The 20,438-nt window shown below is 40.7% G+C and overlaps 1 protein-coding gene across 4 annotated transcripts in view; it reads right to left on the bottom strand.

Annotated features, from left to right (window-relative positions):
* LOC121320116 (protein shisa-like-1a) overlaps positions 1 to 20,438 on the bottom strand; it is a 79,722-nt gene continuing 59,284 nt past the window's right edge. For 3 of the 4 annotated variants that reach the window (XM_041258356.1, XM_041258357.1, XM_041258355.1), the window contains 2 exons: positions 16,115 to 16,328; positions 11,825 to 12,119 (listed from right to left, as the gene is read on the bottom strand). In XM_041258356.1, the coding sequence (XP_041114290.1) occupies positions 11,825 to 12,119; positions 16,115 to 16,328 (509 nt within the window). Of the gene's footprint in view, positions 4,107 to 11,824; positions 12,120 to 16,114; positions 16,329 to 20,438 lie in introns of those variants that run through there. The other variant, XM_041258359.1, reaches the window with a different exon arrangement.

The raw sequence follows: 20,438 nt of genomic DNA, 5'->3' as shown, positions 1-20,438 counted from the left end.
GAAAAGATATATACTTTATTTCTCCCTGTTGTAACAATACAAATGTAACAAGTGCAATTACAATTAAACTAAAACTGTACAGTATATCTAGTAATAAATCATATATAGTATTAGACTTGTATTAACAATGTACCCGGAACATGTACTGTAGCAGCCACTACAAAGCTATTGGGTACAGGTGTAGATCAGCTGTAAGGCAACTGTTAGCATTGCAACTTCCCTATCAATATCAGTACAGTGTGCCCCCACTCTTAGTATAAGCATTACAATATACTACATGTACAGTATAGCCATGAATAGCAGATTCAAGGAAAGGAGCATGTTTAAAGATTAAAATTGTACATTTTTACACATCAATGAGGAATGGTGGTGATTTACAAGTGATGGGCTCTTTTCCCTTGGTGTGTTTGTTATCATGTGTGACTGTTAGGTGTATATCAACATGGTACATGCACATACTATGCTTCAGAGCTCCACAATAAATACAATAAATAGTAGCATCTATAGCACGTGTGTGTGCTTGTGCTTTTCTGTGTGTTTGCAAGGGGAACTTGAAGGGTGCACCAATAGGAGTGCCCCTTTATATAGGACACTGCGAAGTTGATTGGTTAACCTACTGTATAGCGCATCGGAATAAACCACAGCTGGATTTTGACCTGAGCATTTTACAGCATCAGGAATTCCACCGGGATTGCATCAACCACGTTCAATTTTGTACAATGGTTGATGCAATGCAGGGATTTCCCCCAGTGCTGTAAAATGTTCTAAACAGAATCCAGCTGGCTTATCAGGGTACAGGCAAATCAAATCAAGCTACAGGCACAAAAACGCTGCCTCTCAAAGGGGTTTGACACGTGGACTCACAAGATAACAGAAGGCAACATGCATGAGAAATATTTCACTGACAGCATGGATGCCCTTGATACAGCATGAATTACCACAGTTTGTTGGATTCCTTTGAATTATCCCTTTTGTAGCTAGTTCGTTACCAGCCACTGCTATAGTATGCATATCTAAGACACTGTGCTGGAAGCAGGGTTAGACATGTTGAAAGAGCTCAGGAATTCTCATTACATTACATCTCATTTATTTATATTTTTCAATGGCCCTGCATACACTTCATTTTTCTATGATGCTGTAGCCTGTAGCTCTGCACAAACATTTGTGATTATTACTTATCCACAGGGACCTCTGGCAATAACAGCAGCTTGTGCTGAACCTTTATCTTTTCCACCTAATAAGCCAGCTCTGCACTGCACCATGATGAAAGCCCCCACCTGTGCATGCATGAACAGCTCCAGCTATTGGAAATTGCTTTTAATTAGGGTGATGCCTTCTCTGCCTGGGATTGGAACTAAAGACCATGAAAGATTCCCTGATCTTAAATGCCAACAGCAGGTGAGCAGGTGAGAAAAAACTTTTGTCTTGTATGTTGCTGAAAGCATCTCGACCAGTCAGGGTCCAGTATCTTTTACCTGGCTGTAACTGAGCTCAGATCATGCTCTCATTAGAAAGCAACAGCATTCAGGCATCATGGTCCAAAATGTGGAACTCTTTGCAAACCTGACCAACAGCACATGACGAGCGACAACCCCACTGAAACGGCTTGTGCCAGCCCTCATACCTTGCTCTGCTTTGTTATGCACTCAGGTGTACAATCGCCACACCCTCTGGTGCAAGAACTGCATGCAAGGACAATAACTCTATAGTCAACTACAGTACGAGGCACCACCCCACTCTTTATTTAGTAATTTCTCCTCCTAACAAGCAGGGGCAAATGTGACGTCTTGTGCAAGGTAGGACTGTAAAGAGATCTGTGCTGCACTGGACTGGAGCTGTGCATTGGAAATGAACTACATGTTACTATATGGAAAGGAGTTCACTGGGTCCCTTTCTCCATTGTTTCTTCTCTATTTGCAAGTTGTCAGTATAACCACTGTATCATCACTAATAACAATTTTATAAACAGGGGCGGAGAGAGGGGAGCACACAGGGGTTTGCCTCATCACATTACTCTTAAACACCACTAGCTTGCTCAGAGCTACAATGACATTCCCGGGAGCATGCTCTAGCAGAGTAGAGCTTGTAACTCCAAGACAATCAGAGAATGAATTCCTCTTTGGAAAATAACCTTTTGCAAGTATCAAGGAAGTTTGCATCTCCCTTTACAACAGAGCTTTTCCAAGTTGCATTAACCTTGCTAACTCAGCGCAGAGGAGGCTGCAGCATTACATTTACTGATTGAGCAAACAATCCCAACTATCTCCCTTCAGGAGGTTGCTTTCATCGGCTCTAGTCAGGGTTCACCTAGTGCCCAGATGCTGCTCTGCTTCTTTTTTTTTTAATGGTAAGAAATTTAAAGTTTGAGAGAGCTTGAAATAAGCAAGCCTCACTGAATAGATCTAAAGTTGAGAGCAGGTGCTGTACAGACTGCGAGTTCATTTCCCCTTACCTTGTGATTAGCATTGCTGATCAGCCATAAGGAACAGGTCAGGCTGCTGTTATGAAGGACGCAGTACAAAATTCATATTAATAATACTTGCTTATTTACAGCATCTGGAAAGCCGCCATAGAAGAGGAAAGAACGCAGGTGCTGCATTTCTTGATTCATGGCAATAGCAGTGTAATTAACAATGGTGTCTTCTCTAACACGATAACTACTCCTGCAAGGCTGAGCTCAATCATTCCTCAAACCCGAGTCTGAAGACTTTCTCTAAAGGCCTTTATGTTTGCGAATGCATGGGAATACGAAGCAAGGCTCGTCTTGATTGTCTACTCTGGTAATGCTGCTTCTTTAACAACCCTGGGAAATAATGACATGTTTAATCAGGGGTCTCGGTATAGTATCTATCTACCCAACTCCAATTTTCAAATCATTCGTTTGGCGTAGGATTTGACTAAAAAAGTATGTCGTGGATAAATACTGCATGCTAACCCGGATGAAGTATGTCGTGGATAAATACTGCATGCTAACCCGGATGAAGTATGTCGTGGATAAATACTGCATGCTAACCCGGATGAAGTATGTCGTGGATAAATACTGCATGCTAACCCGGATGAAGTATGTCGTGGATAAATACTGCATGCTAACCCGGATGAAGTATGTCGTGGATAAATACTGCATGCTAACCCGGATGAAGTATGTCGTGGATAAATACTGCATGCTAACCCGGATGAAGTATGTCGTGGATAAATACTGCATGCTAACCCGAATGTTTTAGGTGGCTCATAAGTGCTGTTTGGTAATGTAATCATGCTTGAAATTACAGTAACTATTGCTTGCTAGTTATAATATCATTAAAAGGTTCAGACAACAACCTAAAAAAAAAAAAATTCTCAATGAAATCTGAATTTTAATTTCACAAGCACTCAATACTGCTGTCCGATGTTAGAATTACTACTGTTTGGAGCATTATGGCATAATCTGCACACTAATACATTACCACCAGTGTTTTGGATACACATCATTTTACAGATGAAGGGTTATGCTTTGCAAATGCAAGTTAAGTTAATACATTACCTCCAGATGTAGCTACCGGTATATCTAATCAGTGATTCCAGTAGTGAACGCATTTCATTTCACACCAGAGGGATGCATTACACCCAGTTATTACTGCTGGGATTCATCCTCAAGATTAGTCCCTGGTGCAGCTTTCCTGACCAGTTCACATTAATCTATAAATAAATACAAATTAAACTAGATGGATGTGCTGGAGTGCAATTCTAAAATGAAATATTGATGCTGTTTCATGGCCTGATTGCAGAAGCAGCCTCTTCTATACTGTAAATATCCACAGAACAGGCGTTTGCAGCCTCTACTCTCTAACGGTGATTGTCTTGTCTGTGATGGGGCACAGCTTCGATAAGACCACATGATGGAAACAGAGCACAGGTATTTCATCTACACAAACTCTATTGCTCACACACCACATTCACATTGATTACAGGTTGTACTCGTGATGCTGCAGTCACAGTAATCCAGTGGACGTCTCCACCGGCATCTACAAGCTGTAGCTTCTTCTAATCTCCTACACTGCATTCCACTCCTCGCACAGGCACCCTAGAACTGCTTTTGCTGTCCATTTTCATCGCTGTGCTTCGTCTTTCTGCAAAACAAACAAAACAAAAGTGAACGCTGTAGTTTGAGCTTTGCAGGCGCAGTGATGGGAGGTGTTCAGAGCACTTAGTAATATTCTGTGTTGATCAATCAATCAATCTTTATTTTGTATAGCACCTTTCATAGTGGACCACCATCACAAAGCGCTTCATAAGATGCAGTAAAAACAATAAAATCCATAATACTTTAAATACAGAGAAATGCAATATATGACATACAGTAAAAAAAATAAATAAGGGTAAGACATTAAATACAGTGGAAAGTGCTTAATACATGATAGTAACTTAATACATGAAATAGTAGCAGCAACACAGCAGCTAATAGCAGATATCAGGCTTAACAAGCATGGAAAGCAAGAGAGAACAGTTGGGTCTTGTGAGTTGATTTAAAGCGAGCGACAGTGGGAGCATCACACACTAAAGCCTGGAGAGAGTACCAAAGAATATGAGCTAAATAAGATGATGCTAAATAAGCTTTCTCAAGTGTGGTGCACTTATGCTTGGGGATTACAAGCAGTCCAGAGTCAGGGCACCTCAGCTTGTGCGCAGGGACATAGCAGGTCAGAAGGTTGCGGAGATACTCGGGACCTATGTGATGAAGGGCATTGTAGGAGAGTTTTGAAAATAATCCTGAAATTTAGAGGTAGTCTGTGCAGCTGGGTAAGACGAGGGTGATGTGATCACATTTTTTACTAACATTTTACTAACGATATTCTGAACTAGCTGCAGTTGGTTTATGGTGTGTGCCGGGAGATCACCATATAGAGAGTTGCAGTAGTCAAGTCGAGAGGAGACAAATGCATGACAAAGTATCTCCGCATCCAGGAGGGAAAGGTAAGGACGGACTTTGGAGATGTTTCGAAGATAGAAGGAAGATTTGACAACGGAGGAGCTGTGGGCATCAAAGGAAAGGTTGTTGTCAAGAAGTACACCAAGGCTTCTTACTGTGGAGGAAGGCAGCAGCAGACAGTTTCTGAGGTTCAGGGCAGCTATGTTGAGATTCTTAGTTGAGTTTTAGATCCTACTAGAAGGAGTTCAGATTTGCTAGTGTTCAGCTGAAGAAAATTGAGCAGACATCCAGGCCTCGATGACTTGAATGCAAGCCGAGAGCCGGACCAAGGCAGAGGAGCTACCAGGGGCGAGTTTTAAATAGAGCTTGGTATCGTCAGTATAGGAGTGAACCATGAGGTTATGTTGGCAGATGAGGTGACCTAAGGGAAGCATGTAGATACTGAAGAGAAGGGGCCCAAGAACAGATCCTTGGGGGACAACACAAGTAGCTGGGCCCAGCATAGAAAACAGACTACATGCGTCTGGATAGGTAAGAGGACATCCAGGAAAGGGTTAGGCTTAGGGTTATCTCATGCAAAAGATTAACACATTAAGTACAGGTACTGTATAAACATACAGTAGGCTGGCTAGGACTGCATTTATTTAATCTAGAACAAAGCAGGATTAAAGGAGATTTGAGTGAAGTTTTTACATATGCTAAAAGGAGTTGACAGAGAAACCAACAGAGAGCTGGACCAGAGAAACTATTTTCTGTTCTGAATGCCCCTTTGTCTAATCTCCATTTGTGACCCCTGGTCCTTGTTTCTTTTTTCAGGCTGAAAAAGTCCCTTGGGTCGACACTGTCGATACCTTTTAGAATTTTGAATGCTTGAATTAGGTCGCCACGTAGTCTTCTTTGTTCAAGACTGTGTTCAAGAATTAAGAACCAGTTCAAGACTTTGTTCAAGAATTAAGAACCCGTTAGACAAAGAACTGGGATCAATCAACCACTGGGAGCACATGGCTTTGGTGAAATGAAGCAGCAGTACAGACGTCCCTGCAGTACAGCCCTGTGCGTAAACATGGTTTTAAGAGCTATTTCTCTGTACATATTATTAGTACCAGAAGTCTTATCACAGGCCCATCCAACAATAGGAAATATGTGGATTTTAAAACCTTGAATTCTTGTATGGCCCTGTGTGCTGCATGTGCATGCAGGGGGGTGAAGAAACTCAGTACACTATGACTAACATCGTTACTCTCCTTCCACAAGTACCAACGGGGCATTGGCATCCGCAAAACAGATGGTACCTGATCTAACATCTCTTCTACACAAAGGCACCTCTGACATTCCAGCAAGCCACACATCACTGCAGAGCTGCTTGATGAAATGCAGCCAATGAATCTGCTGTACGTGCTGCTTCAGAGCAAAGGAGCTCCCTCCCTGCTGAAATGCATGTTTTCACAAAGCATTAACGTATTCTTTGTTGAGGAATGTTTTTTTTTTTTCTAAAGGAAGAATAAAGATTGATATGCATGAAATTGTTCTGGGGAGGATTATTAAATGACAGGCTGGGCTTTGAAAAGGTACTGAATCACTTGCAGGCTTTAATTAAGAACCCTTGATGTTTACCTCAGGACCCAGTCTCTACTTGATTACACACTGTAAATCAAATGTAACAGTTCCTCTGAGACGCTGTTCCCATTCATCTTCATGTTTCAAATACGTAAGAAGCTCTTTCTTCTCTCTAGGAGTGGACACACATTTGAGATGGGCATGCAATCAAATAACTGGCTTAACAAATGAAAGATTATCAGCTTGCAATGATCCTTTATAGACCCATACCCTAACTTTAACCTTAACCCTAACGCCAACCCTAGACCTAAACCCTGACCTTAACCTTAACGCTAAACTTTAACCCTAAACCCAAACACTAACTGTAGCTCCAACATTAGCCCTGACTAACCCTAACCCTAGCTCCAGCATTAAACCTAACCCTAACTCCAGCATTAACACTAACACTAATACAGACAGAACAGACCCAGCTATCATTCTTATCCAAGCAGCGCAGACGTACAGGTGGTGAATAAGCAAGACAATGAGAAAGACTTCTAGTCCAAAGGCTTGTCATTCAGTTTCACAAGTTTCTTATAGTAATCCCTTGATTCAGTATAACGTATTCAGTAAAACAAGCAACATTTAGTTCCTGTTGTAACAAGCCCACTGTGCAGCACTATAACCAAAAACATCTTCCCTGCCTTTTACTAATCTGGGCCAATGAGTCGGTACAAGAGAGAGTATATTCACGTAGCATTGAGACTCCCCCAAGCTCCCCCCACCTCCCTCCAGTACACAGCTTGCTGCTGACAGTACGACTTACGAATATCAGTAGAAGCCATGTTTAGTTTAATAAGGGGATTTACAGACATCTGCAGGTTTAATTTCTGCACACTGTAGAAATGCACAGGGATATAATGTGGGAGGTGTTTTATCCTCAGGGGAGATTGAAAGCAGCTACAGTAAATAACCTGGCTGCACCTCGTGAGGCAATAAAGCCTGTGGTTTCATTGGTAGTGCTAACTGTGCACTGTAGATAACTATCACAAGGACTTCATCCTCCAAATCAAGAACCCTTTATAAAGAAAACCTTACACTAACCCTAACCGGTATGATATCACTCACTCACTGCACCTAACCCTAACCCTAAAACTAACCCTGATTGGTGTGATATCATGCATTGCACCTAACCCTAACCCTAACACTAACCCTGATCGATGTGATATCATTCACTGCACCTAACCCTAACCCTAACACTAACCCTGATCGATGTGATATCAATCACTGCACCTAACCCTAACACTAACACTAACTCTGATTGGTATGATATCATTCACTGCACCTAACCCTAACACTAACACTAACCCTGATTGGTGTGATATCATTCATTGCACCTAACCCTAACACTAACACTAACTCTGATTGGTATGATATCATTCACTGCACCTAACCCTAACACTAACACTAACCCTGATTGGTGTGATATCATTCATTGCACCTAACCCTAACACTAACACTAACTCTGATTGGTATGATATCATTCACTGCACCTAACCCTAACACTAACACTAACCCTGATCGATGTGATATCAATCACTGCACCTAACCCTAATATTTACTATTAGTTTGATTTCATATTTCATGGATAACTAACTGTAACTAAAAGACACATCCACCAGCTCAGATTAGCTGCTAGCCTGCAGTTTTGCAATGAAACCCTGTTGAAAAATAAATGAACCAATAAAACTGCATGTCAAAGGCTTTACACTCACACGATGACAAAATATAGTTGCCTGTACAATACTGTTTAACACAGATGCAGGTCTTTTATTTCAAAACCAAAGCATCTGGCTTTCTGGACTAAAGGACGTTGTCAGATTCCCCTGCGCAGCGGCCTTGTCATCCTGGGGTTACAGCTCATCTCGCATTGACAGGATTCTTTTGGACATTCAATTTGTTTCTCATTCACTGGTCTTCACTTTGCCTTTGATTTGTGACAGCTGATTAAGATATGTTGGAATTGTAAACCCAGCTGTTTCATTTGTCTGGTTTAATTGCATTGAAATGAATGTAATAATAAAAAACAGGCAACTCCAATATAAACTACCCTGCAATAAGTAACAATACAGGGCCATTCTAATACTATAAACTACCCTGCAATGAGTAACAATACTGGGCCGTTATAATACTATAAACTACTCTGCAATGAGTAACAATATTGGGGCGTTCTAATACTATAAACTACCCTGCAATGAGTAACAATACTGGTTGAAAAACACATGATTCAGTAATACAGTGGACATCACACAGCGTACTGCTGTCATAGAAAGTGGAGGTGTTAGGATGTTATTGTACATTATGTGACAAGTGAAATCTACTTGCCATTCACGTTCATTGGGATTCTTGCAATAAGAGGACACAATACTGTTTGAATTAACAAACATCACTATGGATCCATGGAGACAATAGAGGGATGAATGGAAACTTCTGAGATTGTGTTTCCTCAGTTCATTAATGAAACCTGTGGTATAGTGGTCATAGTCATGCTGTGCTTCTAAAGATCTCTACCTACTGCTGAAATGAAGAGCACTGGATATACACAATAAGCGCACATGAAAAACAAGAGTAGTGAGTGAAGTATGCACGACTATACAACAGTATTCACTGTTTCAATGAGTAGTGAGTGAAGTATGCACGCCTATACAGCAGTATTCACTGTTTCAATGAGTAGTGAGTGAAGTATGCACGACTATGCAGCAGTATTCACTGTTTCAATGAGTAGTGAGTGAAGTATGCACCACTATACAGCAGTATTCACTGTTTCAATGAGTAATGAGTGAAGTATGCACGACTATACAGCAGTATTCACTGTTTCAATGAGTAGTGAGTGAAGTATGCACGACTATACAGCAGTATTCACTGTTTCAATGAGTAGTGAGTGAAGTATGCACGACTATACAGCAGTATTCACTGTTTCAATGAGTAGTGAGTGAAGTATGCACGACTATACAGCAGTATTCACTGTTTCAATGAGTAGTGAGTGAAGTATGCACGACTATACAGCAGTATTCACTGTTTCAATGAGTAGTGAGTGAAGTATGCACGACTATACAGCAGTATTCACTGTTTCAATGAGTAGTGAGTGAAGTATGCACGACTATACAGCAGTATTCACTGTTTCAATGAGTAGTGAGTGAAGTATGCACGACTATACAACAGTATTTACTGTTTCAATGAGTAGTGAGTGAAGTATGCACGACTATACAGCAGTATTCACTGTTTCAATGAGTAGTGAGTGAAGTATGCACGACTATACAACAGTATTCACTGTTTCAATGAGTAGTGAGTGAAGTATGCACGACTATACAGCAGTATTCACTGTTTCAATGAGTAGTGAGTGAAGTATGCACGACTATACAACAGTATTCACTGTTTCAATGAGTAGTGAGTGAAGTATGCACGACTATACAACAGTATTTACTGTTTCAATGAGTAGTGAGTGAAGTATGCACGACTATACAGCAGTATTCACTGTTTCAATGAGTAGTGAGTGAAGTATGCACGACTATACAACAGTATTCACTGTTTCAATGAGTAGTGAGTGAAGTATGCACGACTATACAGCAGTATTCACTGTAATTATTTTTTATCTAGTTGCATTTTTTCCCAATTCACAGTTTCATCAGAGAACTACACAATTGCATTCACACGCTTGTATTAAACTCTTACACAGAGCTCTGCTCTCTGCCACAGCTAAGTCACATCTAACTCCATTCTACCAGTCTGGTTGCGTATATACCTGCCCGGAACCACATGACCCATGTTGGCAAAGGCAATCTGAGACAATGAAGATCAAGCAGTTTCCATGGTAATCCTTTCAGCATTCATGGTGGAATCCCCTATAATACAGCCCACTCTGCCACAGCTGCTTCAGAACACGTGAGGTGCAGCTATATGAAGATATCCAACTGCATGGAAATCCCGTCTGAAATCCAGGATTCATAATGATCACATTCCCACAGGGGCTGTATTCATTTAGGGTATTGCCATCTGGTCTATCTAATGGTTTTGCATGTTAATGTTGTCCAGTGTGGTTTGATAAATAAAAAGCCGCCACTGCTGTTCCTCACTTCCTTATTTTAATGTCTTTGAATCTGTTAAGGTTTTTTTTTAGCATTTCTTAATATAACACTAGTAGTGTTTAATAATTAGGGATGATTGTAAAACAAATCATGAGACAGTGTTCCTTGAATAAATTCTGTCACAGTAGGGGATTCAACTGTGCAGAACACTGCGTTGCGCCACACAGGGGGTTGGAGAACTCTACAATAAGAATGCTGCAGGTACTCTTATAAACCTCTACCACAGTATTTTTTGCATAATATTTTTGCAGTTTTCCCGTGCTTTGTCCCATGGTTATGCCACGTTTGTTTATTACTATGGTTATATTACTTGTTTCACCAGAATCCTCTTCTAATATAAAAAAATATTCATTAAAAAAAATAAACTGAAAAAAAAAAAAATTATAACAATGATGAGCCTGGAAATGATAAAAGGGGTATAAAGCATTGGAGAAATTGCATTTTCACTTGTCAGTCTCTCTGTCCTCGCATGTTTCCTCTGTCATCCCTCTTACAGTATTGTACCTCAGGCCAACAATAACAAATGATATTTAAACACACAGCCTCCAAACACTGAAATCAGGAAAGCACAGGGTTGGGTTAGAGTCACAAATACTGAAATCAAGAGAAAACAGGGTTGCATTAGAGGCACCAACACTGAAATCAGGAGAGCGCAGGGTTGGGTTAGAGGCACAAACACTGAAATCAGGAGAGCGCAGGGTTGGGTTAGAGACACAAACACTGAAATCAGGAGAGCACAGGGTTCCAAGTTCTCCTGAAGCCCTAGTTTTCAGCTCCAGTCCTGCTGGCATTTTAAATCTCTATTTCAAGTGAAACAACAGAGTACAGTATTCTCCGAGGCGTCCTTTCCACAGGGCTCGATACCAGGATTTACTAAGGGCACTCTGCAGTGGGCTTTTTATCTGTTTCTCAGCAGCAATTGGTAATAATAATGAATATAGATTGTGGTTAAAGTTAGAGAAGGGTAAGGTAATACAATGAAAAAAAAAATGACCAGTTATTTAACTTTCTTTGGATGTTATTTTTGATCATTTTCAACATTTGTAAGAAAGTTCAAAGCATACTCCTTTTTGATTACCTGTATAAGTCAGTTAAAGGCTTGTGTAATAAAGTATGGTAAAGCACACAGAAGTATTGTAAAGCGTGGTAAATGACAGTGTAGGATAATCATGTGAAAGGTTTAGGAAAACTGCAAAATGTATAAATGTTTGTAAGGGCCCTGCAGTGAGCGATGTGCTTACCAGGCAGTGGAGCTCTGGAAGGACATGAGGGTGGGGCTCTGTGCTTCTGGCTTCAGGCTGTGCCCCGTCTGTGAGGCTTGAGGGGGCTGTGAGGGGGGCTGGCTGGACCCCTGGACCGGGCTGCTCCACTGGCTCTGCCCCTGCTTCAGCCACCGGCCCCCGAACCCCCACTTCACTAAGTAGTACCTGCACAGCTCATAGTTCATGGCAGAGTAGTAGAGAAAGTCCAAGGCAAGCAGCACCATAATGAAAAAGCCATAGATCCACACTCCAACCAGGGCACTGTAGTTACTAGAAAAGGGAAAACAAAACAAAAAAGGGGAGCAGGTTTCAGAAACTCATGGTGGTGTCTTTCTTCCAACCCTGTTCTAAACTTTAATTGAACAAATGAAGTCTCCACCCAGACCCTTCAGTGGTTCATTACCTCATTATACCTGTAAAACCTGGCGTGGAATAGTTCTCCAGGACCGGGATTGGACACACCTGCTTTGGGCCATCAAGGTCTTTTCATCAAAATGTATTTATTTATTTATTATTTTTGTGAAAGAAAAACAAGACTGTTAATAATATATAACTAACAACAAACAAGGTACTAGAGACACAATTTTGAATCCTTAAATTAATATTTTGACTTTTGAATTACTTGTAAGATACTTTTGGTGCTAGGTCCTCTCTTCGTGTTCAAAGAAACCAAGGCTATGAACTCCCGCCCCCACCCCACTGTAGAGAACAGCTACCTGGTGTGAACTGGATGAAGCTCAAGGCAGTCTGGTGAGTCACTTGCTGTGTCATTCCGCTAGTGTGCCATGTGGCTAATGAAAGTAAGTCCCTGCCCATATTGCAGATAGAGACTTGTGTTGCTTTGCGTCAGCAGTGGCAATTGTTTACATGACAGAAGGTATTTGATTAAACGGTTCTAGATGTCCACTTTGGATTACAAATTGAACAGAGTGGTGCAAAGTGCACAGTTCGTTTCCCAAGACAGGCTAGGTTTTAAAGATAAGATGGGAAAGCTATGCTCTCAGACAGAGCACTCTGAAGCAGGATCATTGTAAATCATAGCTGTACTACAGTAACCTGAAGAGGTCAGATTCAATGATACACCGTTGTTGTTCCGCAATGTAATCCACTGCTGTGAAGAGCCAGACTGTGGGATTTCAAAGCATTACAATAGCGGAAGCAATCCTGAGAGAATGCCTGTGATGTTTGGTACAGGCTTGCACAGGACCGGTATGGGAAACAGCTTATCGATTTCATGAGAGGGAAATCATTTATCCCAGACTCATGCTTCTTGAAGTGACACGTTAAGGATTAGAGAGTTGCCTTGGCTTTAAATTAAAGGCCACAGATTCTACCAGCCTCTCTAATATACAATGATTCATTCCCCTCACAACATGACCAGGTCTGTGCCGCGATTGCAACATTTTAAATAGGGAGCAGAATTTTGCCACTAGTTTGGAATGCTACTCTGATCTTTGGTTCCTCATTCTTCCACAGAAACGTGCATTCTCTTCAGGAGCTGGAGTTACTGTGACTGAATTGTACACATATCTTTAATTAAAAATGTGCATTCTCTTCACGAGCTGAAATTACTGTGACTGAATTGTATATATATCTTTAATTAAAAACGTGCATTCTCTTCAGGAGCTGGAGTTACTGTGACTGAATTGTATATATATCTTTAATTAAAAACGTGCATTCTCTTCAGGAGCTGGAGTTACTGTGACTGAATTGTATATATATCTTTAATTAAAAAACGTGCATTCTCTTCAGGAGCTGAAATTACTGTGACTGAATTATATATATAGATCTTTAATTAAAAACGTGCATTCTCTTCTGGAGCTGGAGTTACTGTGACTGAATTGTATATATATCTTTAATTAAAAACGTGCATTCTCTTCAGGAGCTGAAATTACTGTGACTGAATTGTACACATATCTTTTATTAAAAAAACATGTCAATAGCTACCATTGAAAAGGTTGGAGAGGTTGAGTATTGCGCTGGCTGAATCACACACTTTCCAAAAAGCTAATTCTATTATTACAGCTGCTGCATCAAATCAACGACAACTTGCCCCCTGCAACTCTCATTAAACTCTCTTTAAAGTGAGCTTTCATCTACCTTTAAAAAATGATATGTATATGTGTGTGTGTGTGTGTGTAATATATATATATATATATATATATATATATATATATATATATATATATATATATTTGATTATGTGCTATAACGAGTCGTTGCACACTTTCTCAAAGGGTGAAAGATTTTCCCACCTAAAACTTTAAAATGAAAAGGAAATATATTGGGATCTTTAGAAACCCTAGAAACCCTAGAAATAAACCACAAGGGGATAGTAACAAAACTAGAAATTGTAGATTTCTACATTAACTACATTAACCCTACAATGCATTCAGTGGCAATTAATACAGTGCATTAATACTGTAATACACATTTGCATCATTAAGGACACATGACAATAACATGTACTATATAAATAATATTTATTTTATCCATAATTAACGAAATGCGAATTAAAAACAAACCCTGAAAGAAAAGCATCTGAAGCGCACTAGTGTAAGACTGGTGAAAGCTTTTGACTTGCGAGTTATTTCAGGGGGAAGGGAATAATAAAAGCGATTGAATCCTTGCTAGGTTCAGAGCTTGTTTTACAGAACACAAGGCTTTCATGAGAAACATCCCCTCTGAGATCGCCGTGTAGCCTCCTCAATACGCACCCTGACGGGGAAGCTTCCTGTTCGTAATGAACTCCATGCTAAATGCCAGCAGAGCCCTATTTAATGAACTGAGGGGACATTTAATAAACAGAATTAGGCTGACAGCGCCAACTACTGCACTGAAATAGGAATGTGCCAACACAGGATACTGTGAGCAATTTGATGGCCGTGATGATAAGTAAATAACTTACTGCCCCATGATTTTGCGAAATTGATAAAAGCATTACAAGGTGTAAGAAAGCATGGTAAAGCACAAATAAATAATCTTCATCAAATCTGTTTCCCCCTAGGAATGTTAACAGAGAAGGATCAGTCAGTTGTATCCTCAGCAAGCCCTTACTGGGTGATAATTGTAAAACCACAAATTCACCCTCGTCTTAGCCATGAACCTGTATACACTGTGCTGCAACACTGCCCCTGACATTACTACTGCAGGCTCTTTGTGAAAGCACTGTTCTAACCACAGTTTCTGTCTCGCTCCCATCTGTTCATTGCAAATAACACCTGTTTCTGTCTGTAAGGAAACGCTGCGATAGTGTAATTAAAACAGAGCTCAACTTGAAGGTAGCTATCACTCCATTACATATTCATGTAGCTGCCCGTACTGCTTGACGAATGCAACTTGCAGGTGCAAGAAAACCTTACTGTAGCTGAGAAAGGAAAAAACCTAGGGCTTCTGTTCAAGAGTGAAGCGCAGCCCAGCTAGTGGGGGTACGAAACTCAGTGGAGAATCATGTCAAGCACGTTTAAAACATCCACAGGTTAAATTGGCTGGTTTGCAATTTTCAAGACAGTCAAAATGATCCATCACTTTCAGCAATAGAGGACAAACTAAATCTGCAGTATAGCATAGTTTATAACGATTGAAACGGCATCTCTAAACCTGTAGAGGAAAAAATGCCCAGTATCTATAGTTTTTCTTATATCATACAAACTGCGCAACCAGATGTATTAACGCATTTTAAAGACTGCAGGCAGCCTGTACAGGCGTGATCAGATTTATCATGTGTGATTGTGTTCTGATCTGACACAAACAGTGAGCGCTTGAGATCACAAATGAATTATTCCCAGGGTTCACAATCCTAGTGCGCCAGTGCCATCTTTTTAGCAGCTTTTAGTACCAAATCAAAATATTTGTCAATATTTTAATGCTAACACTTCTGCATAAAATGTAAATATATATCTTTCTCCAAGTTGTTTGTGTGTGTTTGATGTTTTGCTATTCGGTGCTGTTTAGAGCTGCAATTACAGCAGCAGTGTCACAGAGGGATGTGTACCCCGCGTTAGGGCAGCAGCAGTGTCACAGAGGGATGTGTACCCCGCGTTAGGGCAGCAGCAGTGTCACAGAGGGATGTGTACCCCGCGTTAGGGCAGCAGCAGTGTCACAGAGGGATGTGTACCCCGCGTTAGGGCAGCAGCAGTGTCACAGAGGGATGTGTACCCCGCGTTAGGGCAGCAGCAGTGTCACAGAGGGATGTGTACCCCGCGTTAGGGCAGCAGCAGTGTCACAGAAGGATGTGTACCCTGTGTTAGGGCAGCATCACTTACTTGTGCCCATAGCCGTCGCTGGTCCCTGTTAGGTTGATCTGCATGATGTTCTGGAACTCGGTCTCGTTGCAGCAGTACTTGAAGGCTGTGTTGTTATGGTGACAGCAGAAGATGTAGGTTTTGTTGTCAGAGAGGCGTGGGCAGTGGAAGCCGAAATGATAGCGTCCTTTGTGGTCTGTGTAGGGCTCACAGACTCTGAAATGAGCAGAGAGAGCTGGGGAGACACATAAACACCAATATTTTACTCAGTTTTTTTCCTTATTGCTGTAATTTATAGCTGTATCTATACATTAGCAGTTCAATTAAGCACAACAGACACATGTAAAGCACAAAAGTTTTTTTTTCAGTTTCCTATTTTATGGTGTTTGCAATCATGCTGAATGGTTCTGGGTTCTGTCATTGTCACTTTTCTCAATATCTCTGCTTACCTGTCTGTGAGCTTGTTTGGAATTACAGCACGGTAATCCACACACATACAGTATACACACCCCCAAATAGGGTCTGCTTTGAAATGGAGCCAGGCTTCAAATACAATATCAAAAGAGTGAGAGGGAGGGAGAGATTGACACGAGGACGTCACTGAAACTGAATTTCATAAATTACTGCATGGAGTGAGCGTTTTCTTGACATTTATCCAAAGAATATTCTAAATACCAGACAGAGTGCATTATGCAATGGGAATGTTTATATTATGTTTGTAGTTGGACTGTAAGAATATTGCAAGGACATCAAGGATCGTTCCAAAGAATATTACAGAACGGGTATTTAAAACAAATGCTATATGATAAAGAGTGAATAGTTACCACACAGAAAGCACAATGCTGTCTATTATTCACTCCTTGGCTCTTTATTGCCTGTTATGAAATCTTTCCATGGAAATGTGCTGTCTCATTAATCAAATCCAATTTGTTGCTGACTGAATAGTTCACACATTCGCAGCTTGCTGGAATGAAGGAGCCTTTAATAGAATTAGAATTGAGACGACTTTCCCAGCCAAGAAACACACTGGAACCCTCCTGACTACCAAACTGGGAAGAAACCTAATGTTAAAGTTTGGAGTTGCCTCATAGAATTACTCATTATGTTGAGATCACGCCATTACTAATGATCTTGTAAAATTTTTAACTATATATATATATATATATATATGCTTCGAAATGTGCTCCTGCCAATTCATCATTTTTCGCGCTGCGGATCCACAGCGAGGCCGCCAGACCTATAGTGCCTGAGGACAACACAGATCTGGAGGCTCCACTGCAGAGCCACAGGCGCCCTATCAGCCACAGGGGTTGCTGATGCGCGGTGAGCCGTGGATTCCCCTGGCGATCTAAGCCCTCCCTACCCGGGCAACGCTCAGCCAATTGTGAGCTGCCACCTAGGAGCTCCCGGTCATGGTCGGCTGTGACATAGACTGGACTCAAACTGGATGCATGCTGGATAAGCAGACAGTGAAAAAAAGTTCAAATAAATTTACAGAGCTTCATTTCCAGACAGAAGTGTTCACGCAAGCCCGTAGGAACCAATTAAACATCACTGACCTGCAGTGCAAGACAAGTGTGACGTGAGGTTCATGAGAGTGTGGCTGTGGCAAAGTGCCCGCCCCTGTGTGTACTATATGTGGTGTGTTCAGTGAGTGGAGAACAGGTTTGGAGACGGAGGTAATAATAATAATAATAATAATATTAGTAGTCGTAGTTAAATATCTGCTCACCGTGTTTTGTTTAGTCCATTTTGTTTGTCTGTTTATTTTGGCGAATGTGCCGTGTCCTGTTTTTGTTTGTTACAACCGTTTATTTTCTGTCTGTCTGTTCATTCATTAAATGCAGAGCGAGACCATTCTCTCAGCTCCACCAACTTCCTGTTTCTGGTCGGACGTCCCCCACTCCGGCCGTCTTTGTGACAGTGGCTAATAGAACTGATTAGAAATCTCATATGAGAATCAGCCAATAACAACGTGTGTATAGATATCATCATGTGCAGAGAACACACAGCATACTTCTAAAATTAAAACTACAACAATAATACTCATGATGTTGTGATGTATCAGTCCCAGCCAAGGCCGGTCTGCATCCTTTAAATATGACCCAGAAACAAGAACTTGCAGTTTAAGCACTTTTCTGCACACTTTTAATAAACATAAAACACACAGGAACAAAATAACAGTTTCAACAAAACAATCCTAAAAGAAGTACAGCACGCAAGCACAGCTATCTGTCTTCTACACTTACTCACTTTCTACTCCTTCTCCACTCTCTCCCCACTCCTTCTCCACTCTCTCCTCGCTCCTTCCCCACTCCCTCACCACTCCTTCCCCACTCTCTCCCCACTCCTTCCCCACTCCCTCCCCACTCCTTCTCCACTCCCTCCCCACTCCCTCCCCACTCCCTCACCACTCCTTCTCCACTCCCTCAGCACTCCTTCCCCACTCCCTCACCACTCCTTCCCCACTCCCTCCCCACTCCTACCAAACCCACACCAAACCTTCATCCTTTGTTCTCTTTTATAGGTTGTGGCCAGAAGTAGATAATTAATCATTCGATTCCCCACTATATTCCACACTTTTCCAACCATATCTCAATCACTAAATTAAACAATTAAACACAATTCTCATCACCAGACACCCCCGCCCCCCCAACCCCCCACACACACATGTGCCTCTGCTCTGCACACATTCCCTGGATGACTCGCACTCCTCTATAGCAACAAATCAAACTGCAACTTGGTAAGCCTCAGCGCTGTGCTTCAGACACTGGAAATGACTGATCATCGCCTCTCTTCTGAAGTCGACTACAGTAAATCTGCATGGTCATTGTGCAGTTTTCCCATGCTTTTCTCATGGTAAAAAATGCAGGAACTTTTAAACCAAAGCAAACTAAATGAATTCTCTAACTTTTATAACCCTTTCACTGGAAATGCACTTTAAACAGATTCATGTATGTATTTATTTAACTACTTAATTATTTCTGTACTTTATCTGCTCAATAATCGTTTTGTTTATAAGAAGCAAAGGGCTACATTCTCAAAGCTATTTACTCCAAATCACCTTTAGCACATTGTTTGTCTGAAACAAAACATTTCTCAAACGAATAACAAACACATTCAGACTGATCACAAGCCCCTAAATGAACAAAACATATCTCAAACGGATAATAAACACATTCAGACTGATCACGAGGATCTAAATGAACAAAACATATCTCAAACGAATAATAAACACATTCAGACTGATCACGAGGATCTAAATGAACAAAACATATCTCAAACGAACAATAAACACATTCAGACTGATCACGAGGCCCTAAATGAACAAAACATATCTCAAACGAATAATAAACATATTCAGACTGATCACAAGGCCCTAAATGAACAAAACATATCTCAAACGAATAATAAACACATTCAGACTGATCATGAGGCCCTAAATGAGCAAAACATATCTCAAACGAATAATAAACACATTCAGACTGATCACAAGGCCCTAAATGAACAAAACATATCTCAAATGAATAATAAACACATTCAGACTGATCACGATGCCCTAAATGAACAAAACATATCTCAAACGAATAATAAACATATTCAGACTGATCACGAGGATCTAAGTGAACAAAACATATCTCATACGAATAATAAACACATTCAGACTGATCACAAGGCCCTAAATGAACAAAACATATCTCAAACGAATAATAAACACATTCAGACTGATCACAAGGCCCTAAATGAACAAAACATATCTCAAACGAATAATAAACACATTCAGACTGATCACGAGGCCCTAAATGAACAAAACATATCTCAAACGAATAATAAACACATTCAGACTGATCATGAGGATTTAAATGAACAAAACATATCTCAAACGAATAATAAACACATTCAGACTGATCACGAGGCCCTAAATGTTTATTTCTGGGGTGGCAACTTTATTTGGATGCATTTCTACTTGTTAAAATCATGCTTATGACAATTTGTAGTACATGGCTTCTGAGAATGTAACCCAAAGTGTCCTATCTATGTTTTCTGACAAGTGCTTACACATTCTCAACACGTTCTCACAGGCTAAACAGGGTTTTAAAAATAGTTTTGCCTGCATAGACCAAGCTCAAATAGACCAACGTTTATGCAATTTCCTTCACATGTTACACTAACATGTGTGGGTGTCTGCTTCTCTTCTGTAACATGGGTGTGTCTGCTTCACTTCTGCAGCTGAATAACATTTTTTGAAAATAAATAGATTATAAAAAATCAACTATACAACTTAAGTTTACAACTGAGAAAGGCAGCACACACGGACACCTCTGGAATTGGGTTTCATATTACT

This window comes from Polyodon spathula, chromosome 8 (assembly GCF_017654505.1).
Source record: "Polyodon spathula isolate WHYD16114869_AA chromosome 8, ASM1765450v1, whole genome shotgun sequence".
Taxonomy (NCBI): Eukaryota; Metazoa; Chordata; class Actinopteri; order Acipenseriformes; family Polyodontidae; genus Polyodon; species Polyodon spathula.
Note: the sequence above shows the minus strand (reverse complement) of the source record. Positions and strands in the feature narration are given on the sequence as shown.